The sequence below is a fragment of the Colletes latitarsis genome, chromosome 8 (assembly GCF_051014445.1).
Source record: "Colletes latitarsis isolate SP2378_abdomen chromosome 8, iyColLati1, whole genome shotgun sequence".
In the NCBI taxonomy this organism is placed as follows: Eukaryota; Metazoa; Arthropoda; class Insecta; order Hymenoptera; family Colletidae; genus Colletes; species Colletes latitarsis.
In genome coordinates, this window is record NC_135141.1 from 33,737,013 (window position 1) to 33,759,143 (window position 22,131).

The 22,131-nt window shown below is 38.2% G+C and overlaps 2 protein-coding genes and 2 long non-coding RNA genes across 9 annotated transcripts; 1 reads left to right on the forward strand and 3 right to left on the reverse strand.

Annotated features, from left to right (window-relative positions):
* Nucleotides 1–4,345: 4,345 nt before the first annotated feature.
* LOC143345063 (uncharacterized) lies at nt 4,346–7,047 on the reverse strand. Of its 2 annotated transcripts, none has more exons than XR_013080192.1 (4): nt 6,897–7,047; nt 5,229–6,073; nt 5,119–5,162; nt 4,346–5,042 (listed from the first exon to the last, which is right to left on the reverse strand). It is a non-coding gene; the product is annotated as an uncharacterized LOC143345063 (long non-coding RNA). The 2 variants fall into 2 exon arrangements; XR_013080191.1 differs by having other exon boundaries at nt 5,229–6,487.
* Nucleotides 5,720–10,906, forward strand: LOC143345062 (phosphoenolpyruvate carboxykinase [GTP]). Its single transcript, XM_076771814.1, has 7 exons — nt 5,720–5,976; nt 7,054–7,314; nt 8,048–8,232; nt 8,313–8,707; nt 8,873–9,220; nt 9,346–9,612; nt 9,934–10,906. Exons 1-7 carry the CDS (start codon nt 5,720–5,722, stop codon nt 10,390–10,392), a joined length of 2,172 nt encoding a protein of 723 aa, XP_076627929.1. The 3' UTR covers nt 10,393–10,906.
* LOC143345064 (uncharacterized) lies at nt 8,047–10,394 on the reverse strand. 2 transcript variants are annotated; one of them, XR_013080193.1, is made up of 4 exons: nt 10,265–10,394; nt 9,971–10,191; nt 9,331–9,870; nt 8,047–9,180 (listed from the first exon to the last, which is right to left on the reverse strand). It is a non-coding gene; the product is annotated as an uncharacterized LOC143345064 (long non-coding RNA). The 2 variants fall into 2 exon arrangements; XR_013080194.1 differs by having other exon boundaries at nt 8,047–9,253.
* Ca (RCC1 and BTB domain containing protein claret) lies at nt 10,838–21,427 on the reverse strand. Of its 4 annotated transcripts, XM_076771811.1 has the most exons (21): nt 21,316–21,351; nt 21,029–21,196; nt 20,308–20,762; nt 19,777–20,228; nt 19,516–19,694; nt 19,039–19,439; nt 18,792–18,969; nt 18,482–18,693; nt 18,220–18,401; nt 18,013–18,140; nt 17,809–17,940; nt 17,609–17,743; nt 17,409–17,535; nt 16,764–17,326; nt 16,115–16,486; nt 15,674–16,046; nt 15,276–15,607; nt 14,368–15,206; nt 14,154–14,287; nt 13,895–14,073; nt 10,838–13,813 (listed from the first exon to the last, which is right to left on the reverse strand). In XM_076771811.1, the coding sequence occupies exons 3-21, from the start codon at nt 20,730–20,732 to the stop codon at nt 13,550–13,552; spliced, it is 5,607 nt and encodes a 1,868-aa protein (XP_076627926.1). In that variant the 5' UTR covers nt 20,733–20,762; nt 21,029–21,196; nt 21,316–21,351; the 3' UTR covers nt 10,838–13,549. The 4 variants fall into 4 exon arrangements, with proteins under 4 accessions (XP_076627926.1, XP_076627927.1, XP_076627928.1 ...); XM_076771812.1 differs by having other exon boundaries at nt 20,308–20,766; nt 21,033–21,427; XM_076771813.1 differs by having other exon boundaries at nt 19,783–20,228; nt 21,029–21,427.
* Between the last annotated feature and the right edge of the window lie 704 nt (nt 21,428–22,131).

Genomic DNA, 22,131 nt, shown 5'->3' on the forward strand with positions numbered 1-22,131 from the left:
TCTCTTAGGGCACGTGCACTGCTGGATGCAAGTATTGGCACAGCACGCGATTTGGTATAAAAACGTTAAAAAACTATCTACAAAATTAGAGGCTTCGTTAAAACGTTATTAACGTTTCAAGTTACGCCTGTAGAACGGCAATCTACGAACAGCTGCGTACGCAGCCAATTTTACCCTGTACCGATTGAAATCAGTGTTGCACAGTCCCAATTTTCGATCGATGCCACTTTTCTGAGAAGCTCGATATCACGATAACATTTGACACAGGATCCTTCTCGACTGGAACAAATGTTCTCGAAATTAATCTATGGGACCGTGAACGCAAGATTGCTAGAGTACAAAGAATAAACGATAACGATTGAAGCTTCGCAGCCTCCGTACTGAATACATGCAAGCATCGATATAGCGAGAAGAAAACGACAAATAATTGCTCTTAAAAAAATGTCACCTCGGGACGAGACACGAATAAATCGCAACAATTAAGATACTAGTTAATGAATTGGCACTTTCCGTCCGCAAAACGATCGAAGAGCAACTGAAAAATTACGATTCGTATGTCAGTTCTAGAAAATTAATCGCCACCACGATTAAAGAAATCTCTGGGAACAATAAAATTGTACGCCTCGCGCTCCGACCAGCTTAGAGCAAAGTACAACCAACGAACACATTTCCTTTCTCTGAATAATCTCGTCTCGACGTCCAACATTTTTATCTTCTCTAATTCACTTCGTAGTAATAATTAATCGATCTGTCTCTCATATTTTAATACACTTTCGAAACATATTCTCGAAAACATCGAATCTAAAAGCACTATCGACGCTCGAATCTGTTACATATTAAAACTAATATGGAACGCGAGCGTTTATGTAAAAGACAATTTGTTGGCGTATCTTTTCGTTCGCGTAACGAAAAATATAAACGCCAAAGCAATTGCGATCTCCGTTATTGGTACGTTTTAATTTTTATTCGCTCTTCGATCTCATTACGTTGCAACGATACAAATGCATCGGGTCGATAAAATTCGCCACTGTCTTGGTTCGTAGTTCACTGTCTGGCTGCGATAATTTCTGAATCCAACATTTCAAGCGATAACGCGTCGAGCCGACCGGATCTATAGTCGCAAAAACGATGTATTTCGATTTGTTGCTTTCCAAAAACTCGTTCCTTCGAGATATCGAGATACCGAAAATATCGATCTAGCGTCGCTATTAACTAACAGACATTTAATTACTATTTACAGATAACGATCGAAGGACGCTAATGCACAACGCATTAGCATTTATCAAGGCGATTGTTCGATGCGAGCATAGATCCACTAATCGATTAATACGGAATTATTCAAACGGAACAGTAAAAGCGTGACTAATGCGATGGAAACGGTATCGGAGGAAATCTATACAGGCTGTTCGGCCACCACTGGGAAAAATTTTAATGGGAGATTCTAGAGGCGAAAATAAGACGAAAATCAAGAATATCAGTTTCTTGATCGAGGCTTCGTTAAAAAGCTATTAATAATTCAATTCAAAAATTTCAAATCGTTCTAGAAAAATTATTTTCAGTTACGGGGGTCAATCACGATCATTTTTGGTGAATACACATACCCCCGAAATCCTACCCACTTTCTAGAAAAAAATTTAGTACTGGCGGAACTTTAAACGTTAATAACTTTTTAACGAAGCCTCCATCAACAAATTGGTATTCTTGATTTTCGTCTTAAAACTCCAACTGTATTTCTAATTGTACAATTTTTATGCAATTATGTCGAAAAAATTGATTCAATTTTCATGACGATTTCAAGTACACTTCGATACTTATACTTTGAACCACCGTCTCGTCGATTAGATACGTCCGGTATTAATTTGCGTAATTAACAGTAATCTTTTCGAACGATATTGTTTTTGGAAACGTTCGTGATTGCTTTCGAATCCAGTCACGGCTGAAATTATAATTGTTCGCGTAACGCGCAACAAATAGAGTTATATTTATTTTGTTTACAGTTTGGTGACCGTAAACACTCGTTTTATCGATTAATACGTTGAGTGGAGTATGACCCGTCGGATAGATCGCACGTTTTTTCCAAGAATTACGCGACACTGTATCAATGAATTCTCGATAGACATATTTAAAAAATATTTACAAAATTTAAATACGTTTACTGGATATACTATTGTCGAAACCCAACTTCGATATCTGAATTATATTATAAATAAATATCTGTAATAAAATTAATCTATGTCAATTGGACCGCGGTAATCGAAGCAAGGTACAAATTCATAAATTAGAAAGTATTAATGCCGTGCAGTACGGAAAAGTGCAAGGTACTTGCAACCTGCGGTAATCAGGCAACTTCTTGCGTTAGAAACTTCTCATTATTTCTTCGGACCTCTCTAACGGAGACTTTCGATCCTCCTGACATAAATCTTAGCCGCTCGATTATCCAATCTAACCCAACAGTTACGCTATTTGCGAACGTTATGGTCTTTAAACTTTGAGTTCTTCGAATATCCATTTGTCATCGATCATCGTCCGTCGTGCTTTGGCCGCGAGCAAAAGTTAGTTTACGGACGAATTAAACATTTTTGTCCGTTACTCGCGAATGAAATTAACTTGTCTCTGCTTCTAGAGATAACGACTCGGATCCGATCGATGACATCGATCACTCGTAGTCTCGAGGACAAAGAATGCATATCTGTTTGCACTCTTGGTTCTTACTTTCTCACAAAAATAACTGTATATCTCTAACGACGATTACTACCGTGCAAGGACTCTCAGAGATCGAGAGAGGCTAGGGTCACTTGCATTCTTCCTTTAAACACCCACACCCGTTAGGAAGTCCACAGTATAATAAAACAACCACTCCTTTTGGGACAATAATGCTGCGTTTCGACCCAGATACGTTAGTCGTACTCGACGGTAAAGCTTATCTATACCGTAGACTCGAACGAAACAAATAAATCAAGAACAAGTGAAACAATTGAACCAAATGAAATAGATAAAATAATTCAATTACCACAGTGGACGCGTTTAGTATAAAGTGGTTAAAATTACACAACGTGCGTTCATGTCTCCATATGTAGATCAACTGTGGGTTCGGTGAGGATTATACGGGGGCTAGTCGAACGTGATTGGCCTCTTAATTCCCCGAAGGAGAAACACCAACGTCTCCTTGAGGACAAAACGCGTATGGATCGCTTTAATTAAAATGACCGATCCGTGGTTACAACAATATTCCAGGGACTAGACTGATTTGACTAAGAAACGTTCGGTCCAAATCCACGATGTTTTCGACGAGTTAATCTACTCTACTGGCCGGCTCCACGCCAAGAGGCAAACATCCAGAATTACTGGTACAGTAATGCACGGTTAACTTTCGCAAGATTTCAAACCCAACAGTAGTAGTAATGCTCCAGGGGCTAGACTGAGTAAAAGTCACGGACTTTTACGCGTTTACGGGCCCATCTCCACGGATCCCGGTTTGAGAGACGCTGGTTCAAATAATCGCGCGAGCAGCGTCGATCTCGTCACGCGAACGAGCATCGGGAGCTAGATAAGCGGTGCCAGGGAAAGTGTTGGCGCGAAAATAGAAGAGCAAGGCATCGCTTTCGGTATAAAACCCGACCGACAACGATATTCGTTTCGATGGCTAAGCGTGGGCCGATTAATTGCGACGCAATCGCTTTTACTTCTCGCGGACCGGTGGACCGCCAGTAGTCTACTGGTGGCCGTGTGATCGACCGTGCGCGTTCGCCTAACCACGTACCCGCCGCTTCTTTCTCGCCCGTGTTCGCCTTCTCTCAGGTCGTCGCCGTAGGTTCCGCTATTCGACTATTCGTCTCATCAAGGTAGGGACCTGGACAGATCGGTCCCAGATTACAGGGAACCGTAGTACACGGTGTTCACCATCAGGCTGTCGCGGTTTCTCCCTCAGACACGTCGTAGAAAGAGATCCTCGTTTTCCTATCGCTCCCGATCGACCGTCGTTTACCTGTTGGCTCGAGGTTTTACATAGTTTTCGACTAAAGTAATCGTTATGTTGAGAAAAAGTTATGTAGCTCTCTGCAGCTCGATCGCACCTGTGGTATCTCAACTTTGCCTCCAACGCATAGGAAGTCTTGAGGGACTGGAGACAGAGTATACTCTTACTAAGTTTTACAGTAAAGTATGAAATAAATTTGAATAGAAATATATATTAAAAGATTGTGAGAACAAATAATTTTTTGTTGAAATACTTTGGAAGAGCTAAATATATTGTATAGTATATTAAATCTTTTAATTTTATACGGTGCTATCGGTTGTTTATTATTCAGGGCATTGTATAATTGATAATTGGTCGGAGAAAGCAATATATGTATAGTTAAGTTTTATTTTCGATCGTATACGAATTTATTCGAATAAAATTTTGATCCTTGTTTGTTGCAATTTGATCGTGAGTATATAAATGGTACAATGATTTATATACACACGAGTGTAGTGTTCGTTACAGGGACACGGAAAAAACAGTTCTGGAAGAAACGAGTCGTATTAGGTCAGACACTATCCTCATTCTACTTATTGATAAGACACATTTCCCTTGGCCAAAAAATTACCGTTCTTTCTCTCTAGGTATATGGTGTCTGCCGTAATTGTGTGATATTTCTGTGATAAGTGTTATATAGTACCGATTTGCGTCGTGAGTTTTACATTATTTCTAGTATGCACGATAAAGAAAATGTGAGATTTCACAAGTGAGAGTTTCAACATGGAAAAATAAATAAAAAATCTAAATTGAAATTTTTCTATACAATATTCCTATTTCCAGATAATTGAATTTGAAAATTTGCCGTATACGCGTGCGACTGAATACGATCTGCCTGGCGCGTCTGTCCATTACTCGCTATTTCTACTTATGCTAATCTCCCGGTCGTACTCTTGCACGCGCATCTGATCAATTTTCAAAGTCAAAGTCTCGTATGAAAAAACCATTCTCTACATTTTTAACTTGTTTTTTTTTCACGTTGAGTCACCCTCTATCGCACCACAATTACTGGGACCCTCTCTACAAACTAAAATATGAAATAAAGATAATTATCATTTTCGATGGATTTAAAGGATCAAAAAACTATTGTTTGAAACACCTACCTCCCTTTCAACCTGCTCCACCTCGGTCTCGAGCTCGTGACAACCTGAAAAAGTAATACCATATACCTAGATTAGTAATAGGATTCCAAACGACATTAACTCATTCTTACTTAGTGTTTCGTGCTGACTGAATTTAATCTGATTCGAATTGTAATTTCTTCCAGGTTCGATCTGATCTCTCGAGCTCCCGTTTGTACAAGGGGACCGCTATTGGCCAGCATCGGGCTCGATCGGTGATCTACTTTTTACCCGTCTACCAGTCGTCGCTTCAATTGAATCCCCGATACCCATTTCGATCAGAACCATACTCTCGTCGACGTTCTGCGAGCTCATCGCCCTGTCTCCCAGCGCAACTGTCACGCTGCTTTGCATCATCCCCCGTGGTCGGGAAAGGATTCTCAAAACACGCAAGGCCGACCACCAACTTGGACCCACGATCGCCGATCCGCGCGAACGACTGATCCAGAGCCAGCGTCCGATTCCGCCTCTGTTCCGTTGCTCCCCACTATCCACCGGAAGTGCAGTCAGCCAATCCGAGAATCGAACAGCCACGGCTCGTCGTGCACCTTTGGCGATCGTATAAAAGCCTCCTGCGAAAGACATGACGACAAGATTCGTTCCGTTTCGTTGGTCAAGTCTGACCACCGCTGTGTATCGACACCACAGGCGATTCTCCGTGTTGGTCGGGCCAAACAGGAGACCAAACGCAACCATCAAGTTCCCACGTCCTGTTAATTCGGCCGATGTGTTCGAAGTTGGTCGACGAGCGGCAGGGATCGCGATTCTGAGCCATCAAACGATTTCCGCTGGCGGACAGACATTCGAGATGCCTCACGCAATAGACGTTCATTATCCGCGGTACGTATCCCGCTTTGCTTGTCTTGGCGCGTTTGAAATCGACTCTGAAATTTACTCTTGCGTCAAAGCGTTCCGAGGAATGTCTTGGAGCGATCCGCTGAAAGGAAAGTAATCCGGTAAGAGTCGATTGCATAAAATTGGTACGTGATGATAGGTTTGTATCTATGATAATCGTGAATATTATGTTCCCCACTTAAGGGTAAAATGAGTATCGAGTCATCTCGTAACCCGGCGCCTTTGCGCAGAATTGCGTCGAAGATTATTGTACCTAAAAAAACTAGTTAATCTATTAAGATTGTTAGAAATAGAACGTCAATATATAAATGGGATTAAAGTCACAGATGTTAGTATAACGTAAATTAAAAGATTAAGTGACTCATATTCTCCTCATCGCGCGATTACGCTGTCTGGGATGCTTCTGTGAAAAATTCTCTCATGTATGTCAGCGGAGACTGGAAAATTCGGACAAGTATTCAAGTAAATACGTAGGGATGTTTACGCCACTCGGAATCTAGAAAACAAACCACAGACATTAATAAATTATTATTTTTTTTTAAATTATCAGACACGTTGAAGATCAGTCATTTTTACTAATCCTCCAGTTCTGATCTGATCAAAGAGATCGAAGCATGAACAATTTTACGATTGTTCAATTTAATTAAACAAAATGCACTTTATCTAGTAAAAACAATAAATATCTCGCGGCACTATGACTCAGAAATTATCGATTTAGAATTGTTACGTCGATCGTAATTTCTTCAAAATTACTCTAATTATTTTGTAATAAAGCATCAATAAACCAGCGAACGCGTATGAGTTACTCACACGCGAGTAACGCGAAAATTAGCAAGGTCGTTCTAGTGATGAAGTGAGAGTAGATTGATGGAGAGTACTGTTGGAGAAGCACTCTGAGCAACTACCTGTTACTATTAGCCAGTAGTAAATTCACTGTTCGAGCTGGTGCACGTTTTCGCTGGAACTCGTCGCGATTTAAAATCAGATGAATAACCCCATAAAAAAAAATACTTGGACAGAATAATTTATTTAAAACTTTGAATGATTTTATCGGGGTTTCAGAATGTCCAGATTACTGACGACTCATACAGCAAAGAGTCCATCCATCGGTAATCAGTACGACTACATAGGAAAGACACCTTTACTGAACACGATCACGGAACCACTGGCTCCGAAACTTCGATCGTACATCGAGGAATGCGCGTCTCTTTGTGGCCCTAAGGACATCTACATCTGCGACGGAAGCGAAGTCGAGTACAGTCATCTGCTGAAACTCCTTGAAAAGAGCGGCACCATCTTGCCCTTACCAAAATTCGAGAATTGGTAAGTGTATCATTGTAATCCTTCAACGCCTACACGCTTGAATCAATATTTCAAAATTATGAAACTGATAATCTGAATCTTGAATTTTATTATTAGTTTGTATTGAAAAAATAATATCTTGAAATTTCCAATCATTATCATTCTATCTCTTTCAGCCGATTTCCTCTTTCACAGTTTCCTTTTGCAGGAACTTCCTCGTAAACAGGAAAACGTTGAATAAAGTCGTAATGTATTTCATTATATGGCTGAGCAACACATGGTTTATTCTTCTTTTTAGTATTCTTTAAACTTTGTCACACTGACTCGTTTTAACTCGACGATCAGGTCTTCTTCAATTTCCATCAATCTAAATTCAATTGATCTGTCCGGCGTATTCAGAAGAATAGATTTTTTAATGATCCAAGAGAATGATTGTAACGAATGTCTAACTTGCATAGCATGTAAAAAGTTTCATAAAATCATTTGCGTAATTGACCTTAATTATTTTTGAACGATGCATTTGATTGGCTTTTTCCCAACTTTTCTTTAAATAACACTTATAAGAGTTCTATACTATAGGCAAAACATTATGTGCTAGTCAAAATATAAACAGGGTGAATGGCCTGTTTATTATCTAATAGCTCAGAGCTATCACGGACACCTTTATTAGCTTCCTGTTGAAGAATCGTATTCTGGAATTGAACTCGTACTCTATCAAATGCATTCCGCCACACTATACTTGATTGGATTCCAGTTGGCTCGCTAGAACAAATCCAGCAGATGTAGCCCGCGTGGAGAAGCGTACGTTCATCAGCACAGAGAACAAACACGACACGATCTCTACGCCTCGCGATGGCGTCACTGGAGAACTGGGTAACTGGATTTCTCCACCGGAGATGGACAAAGCCATCCTAGAACGTTTCCCAGGATGCATGAAAAGTCAGTAAAAATTTCTCTGTAGACTCCACTAATCTCTCGTTGATCGATGATCTTAAATCGGTACCATTTTCGTATCACAGATCGCACGATGTTCGTGATACCGTTCAGCATGGGTCCGGTAGGCTCTCCGCTCTCGAAAATCGGAATAGAGATCACAGACTCCGCGTACGTCGTCTGTTCCATGAGAATAATGACCAGAATGGGGAAAAAGGTCCTCGAGGCTCTTGGGAACGACGACTTCGTCAAGTGTTTGCACGCCCTCGGCGCTCCGAAGTTGGACTCGAAGGTGGAAGCGATCCCTTCGTGGCCCTGCGACCCGGAGAGAACGATCATCCTTCACAGACCGGCCAAGAACGAAATAGTCTCTTACGGGAGCGGTTACGGCGGGAACTCTTTGCTGGGTAAAAAATGCTTCGCTCTGCGGATCGGCTCGACGATCGCTAGGCAGGAGGGTTGGCTCGCCGAGCACATGCTCGTATGTAGCACTGTCTAACAAAACTGAATCTTATCTTTCAACACTGTTCCACGCTCTTCTGCGTTTCTTACTTCTTTTCTCTTCTTATGCATTCTTTCAATCGTTACTCCTTGCGTTCACGTTTGTCATTCGTCTAAGAGATTCTGTATCAGTTGCCTTTTGTAGATACTGGGTATCACGAATCAAAAAGGTAAAAAGCGTTACATCGCCGCCGCGTTCCCGAGCGCCTGCGGGAAGACGAACTTGGCCATGATGCAGCCGACGTTGCCCGGTTATAAGATCGAGTGCGTGGGCGACGACATCGCGTGGATGAGGTTCGATCAGGAGGGCAGACTTCGCGCCATCAACCCTGAAAACGGATTCTTCGGGGTCGCTCCGGGTACCAGCCACGCCACGAACCCGAACGCCATGAGGACCATCTTCAAGAACACGATTTTCACCAACGTGGCGGCCACCAGCGACGGCGGTGTCTTCTGGGAGGGAATGGAGAAAGAAATCAGCGAGGACGTCGAGGTTGAAACTTATTTTGTTCGTTCTGCGAGGTGTCTACGAAATAGTGACGCGGAATCCTTAGTGTCTAATAAACGGCTATAAAAGTATTATATATTAGCCTAAAGTATTACCTGACACGTGTGCAGATCACTGATTGGCGAAGCAACAAATGGACCAGGGGATCCAAGACGCCCGCCGCGCATCCAAATTCAAGATTCTGTACACCTGCCAAGCAATGTCCTATCATCGATCCTGCTTGGGAGGATCCAGTCGGTGTTCCTATAGACGCTATCCTTTTCGGAGGACGAAGACCAGAGGGCGTTCCTTTGATCTACGAAGCACGAAACTGGCAGCATGGTGTCTTCATCGGGGCTTCGATGAGGTCTGAGGCAACTGCTGCTGCCGAGCATCAGGTACGTAAACCTTAAACTGTTGCATCGCGGAGCTATTTCATTCTTAATTCTAATACGCACAAGTTGGAGCGAATTGATCTCTCTTTGCGTAAATATAAAACTACACTCGATAGAAAGAGTACAGTGATATTTGATTTGGACCACATTAATTACTGATATAGAAACTATAAATCTTCGTGTGTCCGCTTAGCGTAGAAATACCGTTGTCCCTCGCTGTATGTATTTCAAAGATTCTCCTCTCAGATTATTCTCGAGACCCTGAAACAGAGAAAAATTAAGTTACGTGTTGTTCCAAGTAAAACGAGTGTCTTTAACGATCAGGGCAAAGTGATCATGCACGATCCATTCGCAATGAGACCTTTCTTCGGCTACAATTTCGGCCACTATCTCGATCATTGGCTGAGCATGGCCAAAATGGAGAACGCCAAACTTCCAGCGATATTCCACGTGAATTGGTTCAGGAAAGACATGGACGGGAAGTTCCTCTGGCCAGGATTCGGTGAGAACTCCCGCGTCTTAGACTGGATCCTCCGCAGGATCGACGGCGAGGACATCGCCGTGGACTCTCCCATCGGTTTTCTACCAAAATTAAATTCGTTTAACTTGGACGGCATGAAGAACGACGTAAACATGGAAGAATTGTTTAGATTACCTAGAGACTTCTGGCTGAAAGAAGTAAAAGACCTCAGAGAATACTTCGACGCGCAAGTCGGCGATGATTTACCACAAGCTATACGTTCCGAGATCAATCTTCTTGCTACTAAGATCGAACTTGTTTAAACTCGAACGAAACGCTACGTTTTAATTACGTTTAAATTATCCTTGAACACATACATAATGTGTATTGTATTTATGATGCTTGAAGAGATCGGTCTAAATGGGCCCAAAGGATTAAAGGTTGATGCTTCAAAGATAAAACGATAATTGGAGTCTATTTAATTAATTCGATTGCCGATTATCGTCCATTTTACTATTGAAATGTAAATGTAGTATTACAACGCTTTTCACTCGAACGTCAAACACCGTCTTTGTTCGTTAAAACATGGATTCGTTAACATTGACGTTATCGTTATGAAATTATAATTTTCCTCAAATTACCTGTTCATCGTTTTCATCGTTGGGACGAATGTTCATGGCTGTCTGAGACAGACTCTTGTAAAAAGAAAACAGGAAACAGTATGCAAGCGTGACAGTGTGCAAATAAATGTTAAATAAAACGATTCACTGATTGTGACAGAGAGACATGTATTTTGGATAATATTTTTCTGAATAAAAAATATTGTATAATACGGAAGATTTACATTTCTAGCAGCTATTTATTACCCAACAAACAAATAAAGAAACTGACAATACAGTAACAAGTTTAAACGAATTACATTTAAAATAAAACGCTGATACATCATTCTGCTAACCATGTTTCTCGGCCAATACTTTACTCGGCTTAAGTATCATCTGTAAAAGACTACGATATACGAGGATATTCAAAACTGTACATTACTCTCTCTGTATATTACAAGATTATTGCGGTTCGCATACATGTACAATTAAACGTATACATATGTATATCAGTTCTATGTATATTAAAAACCTTCCAAGATTTACATAACAAAACTGTCGTGACTGTTTATTAAAATTTAAATCGTTATTTTGTTTCTGGTCTTAATCGAAGTATTATGTATTATGCAATTAATACTTAGAAAAATAACACAACGTATACCTTAACGTAGATGATACGTATTACGAAGAGTAGATAATCTTTTTAACAAAATCCCTTAAATTTATTTACAATAAACCAAAACAAGATATCGAATTGAAAGAGACTATATTATGCATTAAAAAAGATAATACAATATACAGGGTGTTTAGCCACCCTTGGGAAAAATTTTAGTGGGAAATTCTAAAGACCAAAATAAGACGAAAATCAAGGATACTAATTTATTGATTGAGGCATCGTTAAAAAGTTATAGAAACATTTCCAGCGACACATTAGACAATTTAAAAAGAGTAAATAATAAAAGTGATTTTTACAACAAGAACTGGATCCTAGTCAACGTGATTTCTATCTAAAATATTGCACAACTGGTTGTTCCCTTCTTCAAAATTGTTCAATTGTCATAAAGAAAACATGTATATCGTAATGATAATTTTGTTTAAAATAAATAACATAACTTTTAATCATTTCTGTCTATGATATAAACTACTTCGTGCAAAAAGTAAATACTTGTTCGTTTTATTTGTCCCACCTTCATTTAGTTCGTAACAATCATACAGTTTCGCTAACGGCAATTACATATATTTTGTACAATTTAATTCCATTACTTGCGTCGATTAATTTCAAAAACCTACAAACGTTCGTTAATTGCTCAGATCGGAATAATGAAGTTCTGTGATGTAGACTATACACTACTACTCCTATTTCTGGTGTTTCAGTATCATATGGTTTTCCTATTAAAAAACAACGAGTATGCCTACGATTCTACTGTATATGTAAATTCGACTTTATTTCCCTACTGTGTCGATACACCAATGTTCTAATTAAAATTAAACGCAAGTCCACGAAGAATCACAATAATACGTATTTATATAATCGGGACATTTTGTTCCGATCCTTGACGAGATCGGCTACTAATGTATAGTATGTATAATTCTGGCATATACTTTGAAGACTAGATCAATATATTTGTCGTCAGTCGTTAGTAATTTGCATAAACTTTGTATAATTGCAATTACAGACAATAATTACATTCATTCCCTATTTTCACTTTTTCCTATTTTACAATATTGGTATAACAACTACTGTACAATTGTATAGTGTATCTTTAGAGTAATTAGTATGTTTGGTTAACAAATACATTCATAAATTCTATACACGGATAACATATTTTTTTTTATAGCCGTTTTTATATATTATGATTCGATACCATGATCTTTTATTTAAAATTGTTTATACGTCATAAAACAATACAATTTATAAAACTATTACAAGCTACAAGCAAAATGTAAAGCAATCGATTGACATTATAAAGCACAAATATCACTCATTGTGCTATTAGATCATTCAAGATAATTGACAACAAAGTTTAAAAACAGTAAAAAATTTCATATGGCAAACATATTTTTGTTTTAGTCACACCGTGTTAATGCATTATTTAAAACTTGTTTGTATAATGCAGAATGAATGATTTCTGATAAAAAAAAACTGTTTGAAAAAAACTATAAAAGGAAAGAATCGTTATTTTGTAATTTTTCAATTTTTATCGTTGTATTTGAATCATGAACATTTATTACTTTTAAAATATAGTACTTCCTGCCGCTAACTTAGCTACGTTTTACATACTAACTAGTACTGTTACCCGCTTTAGCCCAAGTAATAAATGCCTAGCCTGCTGGCGAAAATTGCATTGAAATTAGTTCACTGGTTCTTGAGCTTATAAAGTTCAGACAGACGAGTAGACTACTTTACGTATAAGGAGAAGAGAAAGAAAGAGATAAAAATTACTGATATTAAATGATATCAAATTTCAATGTGCGTAACGAAGTAATTCTCCTAATATTTAATAAGACACGATGTGTCGTAAGTAATAACAAAATTAATAATATAGTACTTCCCATTTAATAATGCAGTCAATAAATTTATTTCGCCTATGAAAAGTTCTCTATAAATATAGATAACTTAAAAAATATTGTTTAAACGATATAGAGAGCTTTAATATCGTACGTCATTTTGAAATGCTTTTCGGGGACAATGTTTCAACGATAGGTGTTTCGTCAATTCAAACGCTTTCAATTGATGCTAAATTTCTGTGCTTTTAGCGTGTTAGTCCCTTACAATCATATTTGATAATTCCTTTCACGTATATAACTTGAGTCAATCGAGGTTTTAATAAAAGACTATATATCAATTATCTTTTTAAATAAAATCTCAGGTACATACTTCTCACCCATTGCTCTTCTTCGCCAACATTCCCATTGCTCGTGGTATACACGAAGGGCACAGTATTTCTGGTTTAGACGTTTCAGCTAACATTTTCTCTAAGTACTGAGCTGTACATGGAAGAACCAATGAGTCGGATGTTAGTAATTCCGTTTGCATTGTTGGAATCACTTCTGTTTTATACATGGTCAATGGATAATGGTGTCCACACGTAAATACTACTGTATCTTCCTCAGCCGCGAGAAATCGATAGACCGAATCCGGATCCTAATTTCAAAACCATATTTCTTTAAAAACTAAACTAAGAAGTACTTGACTTTATAATTTATATGTATGTGCATGACGTACCTTAATGTGTACAAACGACCTGGAATCGGGAGTCTCAAACGACACTGTGCTCATAATACCATCTATCATTTGTTTTGAAGTATTATTTTCACTTGTGCCTGGGTATCCAGTGAGTGGTGGCCCATAATATTCGGCCGTTAAAAAAGACAGTAGCTTAACAAATTCAGGTGTAGGTTGACCTGGTAATATGTGAATATTTAATAAGTAACATAAAACATATTTTAAATACGTTATACGTATAACGACCAAGATGATTTACCTTGACCGATATGCTGCAGTAACATAGAACAGACTTGAAGAGAAAATTTAGTAGAAAAGAAATTAATTATAGTCAAACTCTTCACTTCTGTATCATTCTTGTTTGTATCCAAGTACTTTTCCATTATTTCTTGGCTGCAGAAATATTTCAACATTGTAACCGTAATAATTATGCGCAGTGTAATATTAAGAAATACTTTACATTAAACACTCACCAGAACAGCAACAATCCAAGCGGATAAAAAATTAATTGGATATATTCTAAAAACAGATTCTCTATACTCTGTATTGGAAAATTGTGTTCGATCCAGAAGTCCAGAGCATCCTGTAATATTTTACATTTGACCATATCCGTTTCGTTTTCCATTTCACTTAAGAAAAACTTGATCACTTTTACAGCTTCGTTGATCACGTTATCTTGTCGAGAATGCGACACTTTCTTTTCGTAAAATGTTGCATTGCGATCCTGATCTGCTACGTCCTTCTTCGCGGCAGTAGTTACCGAATGAACTTCGCTAGATCCAGCTGCTTTCTCTTGTTTTTGAAGCTGGTTATCTTTGAATATAATGTTTTCCATCCATTCCTCCAAATCAGAACTAATATCAGAATCGAAAGTATCCTCGAAAGCATCCAAAGGTGCATTCTCGCATTTCATATCTTTGCACAATTCTTCCGAACCGCCCTGGCAGTCAAATGTGTACAACTCTTCTTGTAATAATTGCAGACTGTTCAACGATCTGCTTGCAGGAATTTTCATCTTATTTTTAACAGCACAATCTTCGACGGAATCGATCAGATTCTTCTCTACTTGTTTGTTGAACAGTTCGGTATTGTTCTTGACGTGTCGAGTCGACGAAGTCATCTTTTTTAAATCCGAATTCTCTGCAATCTTTTTCTCTGTCTTTTTGCATAAACTTTCGGACGATTTTATTTTCGCGCGAAACCGAAGGCTCAGCGCGTGCAATATTTTTAATTGATAGGCGAAAGCGTCAGAAACATTATGCTGCAGCATAGCTATTTTCGAGCAAGCTTGATAATTTTCCAATTCGATACACTGAAAATATACGTATTTAATCATTTCAATTCGATACCGTTTATGAGTTACGTAAAACGGTGCACCAACCTTCTCCATAATTCTTGAAGTATCGTACAAGCCATAGAAATATTCGAGCGCATAATTTAAAGTTAATTCACCGGGTGTTTTCTCAATAACGCTCAAAGGACAAATGGCACCTGCCAGAGGGGGCACGTCGTAACTCAGATAAGAAATAATAGGGGCCGGAAGGTTCGGGACTTGACTAGGCACGTCTAAAGCTACGTGATTCATTAAATTTGGAATACGCGCGACTCTCTTTTTAAATAACACAAATTTGTCTTCGGCGTCGCGTGCATCTTTCGGAGGAAGGCGGCCTAGCTGTGCTCTTTTATTGTTACCCCAAGCTAAAACTGTACCTCCTAAAAGAGTGAACGGTTACAGAAAGCTCGAAGAAGACGAATACACGAATCGTATGAATTCTATACCTGAATGGATAGCAACCGTGTAATCGTATCCACAAGAAACATAGACGGTCTTAATTACTGAATTTATTCTTTCCTTAAATTCGTTACTTTCCGTCTGCCATGACTTCGATTCGCCGTTTAAGTTTCCATTTCTATTGTTCGCGGTAGAGTTCCTTCCTTCGGCATCTAATTCTTGTTCTTCGTCCCCTCGTCCATAGGCGTTGTGTCGCGGAGGTACTTGTGCGAAGATCGAAGTAGGATTGTAACACAATGGCGTGGGAATTCGCACCTCGTGTTTACTGCCATTGCCTATCTGACCATGCAAATTTCGTCCCCATGTATAAAGCGACCCGTCATTCGTCACGAGAGCATTGTGGTGACAGCCAGTCGATATCTATCGCAAAAGACACGAAATGTATACACGTTAATACCAAAATATACAGTCATATATCCTTCACTGACCTGCACTATATTTCCTTCTACCAAACTCGTATCCACCAGGGATGGTTTTAAATGTGTTTGATTCTCTTCGAGCGGTATGATATCGACATTCTTTAAACACATATGTAATTGTTTTCTTCTCGTGTCCTCGTTGGCTACCGACTTCGGTTGTGCATTTGTATTTTGTGCATTATTCTCCAAGGCCTCTTCGCCCATTTCGTTCGTGCTCGCTTGATCCGTAACTTTCTCAAATTCGTCGATAGTTTCGAACTGCTTCGCAATAGCGGCTCGCTGTTCCCATATTCGATTCCTCTTTTGCGCTTGTGCTTGCCATCGAAGAACTTGTGGGCTAGCTCCCCACGTATATAATTTGTTAGTGTGACTAACGGCAAGCTAGAATAAATGCAGTGTATTAACAAACACGGTTATCCAGCGGTTTAGTAAAACTCAGCTGCCATTCTTTCACGAGAAAACGGCACAGCGTGTTTACATCCCCATTTCCGTTGCAATCCGCTGACTCACAGGTAACGGTCGAAAACTGTGACGAAGATCGGTGACAACCAATCACCGGAGTACAGCAACAATGGGGATGTAAACACGCTGTGCTTTCTTCTCGTGGAAGGACGATACATGTTAATTTTAAACCACGTAGCAGACGATTCTCGCTTACATTGTGGAAGTATCCAGTCGCGATGAGAGATATCTTCTCCGGTAACAATACTTTCATTGGCACAGAACTCTTAACGTTACTCCCTATACCCAATTGTCCGAAAACGTTACAACCAAACGCATACACAATACCCTCCGTAGAGAGAGCTAACGTGTGTGCATGGCCGGCGCTAACGGAACGTATAAATGTACCAAGTAACGACGTAACTAGCGTGGGAGTATTCTTTTTGTCGGTATTACCATGGCCCAATTGACCATGGACACCCCAACCCCATGTAAAGACTCTCCCATCAGAAGTCAATGCAACAGAATGATATTGTCCAGCTACCGCGTCTACGATAATTTCTTGAGCCAAAGATATGATTAATTCGGGGCTTGAACATTGTAAAATCTTGCCCAGACCTAACTGGCCGAATTGATTCGACCCCCAGACATAAACGCCATTACTGGTCACTGCTAAAGCGTGACAATGACCGCACGACACGCTGACAATTTCGAGTTCCATCATCCAAAAGAACGATATAGATTGAGCCGTGTCGTACCACAATAGAGATGGACCAGTTCCTAATAACAATTTGAAACAAAAGTATAACGCATACAAATTACAAAAATGAATATATTAAACCCCATGGAAGACATTTTTTACCTAAACATCCTTGTACAGAACTTCCCCATGTATAAACGTTTCCGTTTCTGATAAGAACAACATGATAAAATCCGGCACATAATGGCCTTCTTTTGAAATGGACAATAGAACTGGTATTGTTATGACTCTGTTTTAAAAGAAGATATAAATATACAATTTCCTGTTAAGACGAAATTCGAATTATATTAATATTAACCTACCTTCTTAAATTCTAATAATTCAACGTTACATGTAGTAGAAGGTTCTTGCTCTAAAATAGATTTCTTATGAATCAAAGTCAGTAAAATTAATAAAAAAGTTTCTATAATTTCTTCCACTAATGCGTCACCGTCCTCCTGCGTAAATAATAATAATACATATACAATAATACAATTCGTATCACAGAACAGATTATACTTACATTTTCTAAGAGATCTAAAGAATCACATTGACTAGATTGAGAACTATGTGAAGTAGATCTATGGCGCAGTCTGCATTGTACTATCCTAGGTCTTATCACTGGATTTGTTGGATCATACAGTGTTACTAATCTCTAAACAAAATTTAACAAAACATGAAGTTGAACACGATTGTAATTGACGAATTAGAACAACGAGAACTTTACCTGAAGTACAAAAATTTGAGAGTCTTGGAGATTATCGAGAATAAATGATATATGTCTTCTAGCTAACTCAGGATTTACTAACATTGCTTGTATCAAACTTGGTTCGCTTATACATATTAACAAACCGTCTAAAACAGAATAATTACTTAATGCATAAATCGCATTTTTTCGTTTAAAAAATAAATTATCATAAGTATTATACGTTACATGATGTTGGATGGAAATTGTTTGTGCTGAAAGAATGTATTGTCTTCATGAGCACATCCAACATTTGTCCATAAAGACATTTTTGTGTAGCTAAATGATGTAAAACTTCCCATAGACACGTTTGTCCAGCAATATTAATTGCTAATAATTCATCGTAAAAAGAATTTGTAGATAGGAAATATCTGTAATTCAAATATTCCGTTAAAATCTATTGGACAGAATTCATATGATAATATAGTACAAAAAATTTCCAAATGCTTACAAAAACTCTTTATAAGTAATCCTAGATTTTTGAGGCGGTACTCTAAGCGTTATTTCAATAAACGCGAGTACACATAAATTAGAAAGATGAATTCTTGTTGTAACAGGCAGCTTACCAATTTCTGGAAAGACTAAAAATTGCGTGAGACATCTCAACACGTTCGCTGTATACCCAGCAGATGCATATTTTAACACGCTCTTCAATACTCTACACTAAAAAAAAAAAAAGAATAATTGCACAATTGTGTAAAAGTATAAACGACAGCTACTACACTTATTTCTTATTTTCTTTTAATACTGTATTTAATTACTTCAGATAGCTTATAACAAGTCACCGCGCGTGAAAATTGTTTATTTGACAAAAGTATGTCGCTGGCTTGTTCTAGCAACTGCTGTGCATTGATGCCAAATACTATAGCCAATTTTATCGCTTTCTCGGGTTCGTTATCTTTTAGTACTAATTCCATAAAAATTGATAACACCGACTTTCTGTAAAAATAAAATTATTTGCAATTTCTAATTGAAACTATAGAACATGCATAAAACACAAACACCTACCTCAGAACAACTTTATACACTGAATGATTTGTAACGATTATACAAGTATCCACAGGTGGTAATTCAACTTCAATATCTTTTATTCCCTTTGGTAACGTGTATTTCTTTTTAATATCTTGAGAAAGTACCGTTGGTGCATTGTTTGTAAAATCAATAGCTCTGTACACAGCGCGTATCACTTCTTTACTATTTGCTAAAGAGAAGTGTCCAACAACACTCTCCGGATTAAATTTACAATTATCATTTGTACGAGTTTCGGATAATCTGTCTGATATTATATATATTACACGCTGACTAGCGTCGGTAATAAAAAAAAAACGTTCGGTTAATAAAACATTTCTACAAGATTCGAACAATTTATGCACTGATAAAGGTATAGTAGAAAAATCAGGTCCATGTACCTGCAATTACGCAGCTGTTTAAAAAACGATATGTGTTATTTAATATGGTAAAAGAAATGAAGAAATATTTTCTCACGGTTATATGATTTGTAATAGAATGATAACACGTATACAATTGTTGACCTTTTCTATCAGACTGTGACACGAGAAATGTGTCTTTTGATATTGGTTCAGGTGTTACTTGATTCTGATTCACTTCCATGGACAAGTCTAAATTAACTGTTGCTATGCGAGTATTTCGATTGCCCGTGATATCTGTAAAAACAAAAGTTGATCCACTTCAGGTTTTATTGCAGAGTTTACTTGTAATATCGTTTTGCATTGTACGCATACAAACCATTACATTTCAAATTTTCACTTAAAGTTTGACTTTTCGTTTCAATTAACTTTTGTCTAAGTATAGCAAGTTTCCCCTCGGACAACTGTTTGAGCCCTTGCAATCTCGATCTGGTAGAAGCAAATGTTTTTGTATTATCGTAGATGTTATCGCTTGTATGTAACGAATTGTTATAGGCTTCTCCATTTTCCAAATGATGCAAACAACTGTAGGTGTGCTGCACTAAAAGCAATCTCCACTGCTGCTTTGATTGACTCGTTATTAACAGAGAGACGCTGTTATTACTCTCGTTGCAACAAATATGCAAATTGGCAATATTCCCATTGACACGAGCAACGATTGTTTGATGACCACTTTCAAGATTTATAAATATGATCTCCCCATATTCGGTTCCGATGATACCAACTTCGGTTGACGTTGCTGTATTTTGCCACCATATTATCGCAGTGGGTCTAAAAATGTTAAATACCTGTTATAACCACAGAGTACGTCTGTCTTATACTTGGTTAAATATTCAATTAAAATATGTACTTTGAATGAGAGGACTGCAAATTAATAGAAGGGAAAGATGTTATATCATTGCAAGTCCATCTTTGGTCTACCTCCCAGTTTTCATCTACCAAGCACAAAGCAGGAATGATGTATACCGATCCGTCTATGCTTGTAGCAAGTAACCATGATCCGGTTGAATGAAAACATAAAGCTGAGATTTGCTTGTGATTTCCTTGGAACCAAGGGATCCTTTTAATGATCGGCGCGCACACAGAGTCTTTTACGTAGTAAAAAAAAATTTCCGCATTTCCAGTTGTGAATGCCAAAAATAATTTGTTTCCATGTTCGCATTGAGCGCTATATTGTATTTCTGTAGCCTTAATCAAACATTGCAGCTTAAACAAATTCTCTCCGGTGAAACTTGTCATTGGCTGATAGCCTTCTGTGCCAATTTCTGCGAGCATTATATTTAAGGCTACCAATTGATCTTAACACTTCCTGAAAAACAGAATATCATACTAACATTACACATACCAATAAAATAATATTACACTGAACACTCATAATATTAAATTTTAAGTTTATAGACATTCTTACAAAACGTCTGCTATATTAATACGATCCTGACGCTAAACTATTGTAAAAGTACATTAGAAATTACCACGAAATATAAATATTCGGATCGATAAAATTATTAGAGCTTTAAATACGGTTCGTAAATTATTTGCACGAATTCGCAGAGAAATTGTGATAAATTTACGTACAAGTCGACACACGTTGTTCACTACTTGCTCTTACGATCGCGTAACATAGCGATTAAAATATTTAGCAGGATATTGCGTGCTGCTGCACCTGTGTTTATGTACTTGAAAAATAATATAACTGACGGGAAGAACGGAGCTTCGCGTCTTGAGAAATTCTTGTTGTGCTAAAAATAAATTATTGCAAAAGAAACCTAGACCAAATGTCGCATCGCACATTACGCCTGAACGTGATATTCCTTTGTGCAGGATAAACCAAGTGAATAAATCATTCACTGTGCATTACATTTTTGCAATAACACCGCCGTCAAATTTCCAAACGTCAGACATCAAAGATTAGATTACAAATCGCTGTCAGCATAACCATAATAAGAAACATAAAGTCACCAGCTTACAAATTGGTTTTTAACACTGTACTAGTAAATACATTTGTATTTATTATTTTCCCCATAAATTTAGTTGGTATTATATCCAATGCATTATTGTTGAAGCAGAGACGCCAGATTCAGTTAAGAGACTCTTGAAGGAGAGCAGTCAGTTTACCTTTGTCGACTTTTCGAAACACTATCTGTCATCACCTGTGTTTATATGCTTTTCGAAAATGTGAAAGTGAAAAGTGCTAGTGACCGTGCTGTGAAGTGTTTTCGGGGTAAGAAGCGGGTGCACTGACCGGGCCGTCCCATCAGCTGATTTTTATTCGGGTCTTCGACCTTCCCGTGATCGACAGGGATGCACTAACCGGCCCTATTGCACCATCCGACATTTTTGCAAAGGAAATTGTTGTTCAAAATCGTCTCAGCTACCCCACATTTTTGGTTCTTACACCATTTACGGGACATGTACTAAAGCTTTGTATAATGTAAATCTATGACAATAAATGATATAATTTCAAAGAATTCTATGTGTTTTCATCATTTTTACCTTTCCTTTCCTCTCCCCCTGATTCCGTTAGCTATAAGATATATGCTACCTCTTTGCAAGGCCGCCAGCATTTTGGAAATGTTCCGGACACTTTAGAAATCCGGATGGTAAAACGCCCAAGTTTGTCGTGGAATAGTTCGTTATTTGCAACGATAGATGGCGCTTATTTTTCGACCTCAAA

Excerpts from the sequence above, each read along its gene's own strand:
- LOC143345062 (XM_076771814.1), top strand. The coding sequence starts at position 5,720 with ATGACGACAAGATTCGTTCCGTTTCGTTGGTCAAGTCTGACCACCGCT. Across the intron at positions 8,233-8,312 it reads TTTCCCAGGATGCATGAAAA|ATCGCACGATGTTCGTGATA; the intron begins GTCAGTAAAAAT and ends TTCGTATCACAG. Across the intron at positions 9,613-9,933 it reads CTGCTGCTGCCGAGCATCAG|GGCAAAGTGATCATGCACGA; the intron begins GTACGTAAACCT and ends TTTAACGATCAG.
- Ca (XM_076771812.1), bottom strand. The coding sequence starts at position 20,732 with ATGCTCGCAGAAATTGGCACAGAAGGCTATCAGCCAATGACAAGTTTC. Across the intron at positions 14,288-14,367 it reads CTTGGATTGTTGCTGTTCTG|CCAAGAAATAATGGAAAAGT; the intron begins GTGAGTGTTTAA and ends ATATTTCTGCAG. Across the intron at positions 13,814-13,894 it reads GGTCGTTTGTACACATTAAG|GATCCGGATTCGGTCTATCG; the intron begins GTACGTCATGCA and ends TTTTGAAATTAG.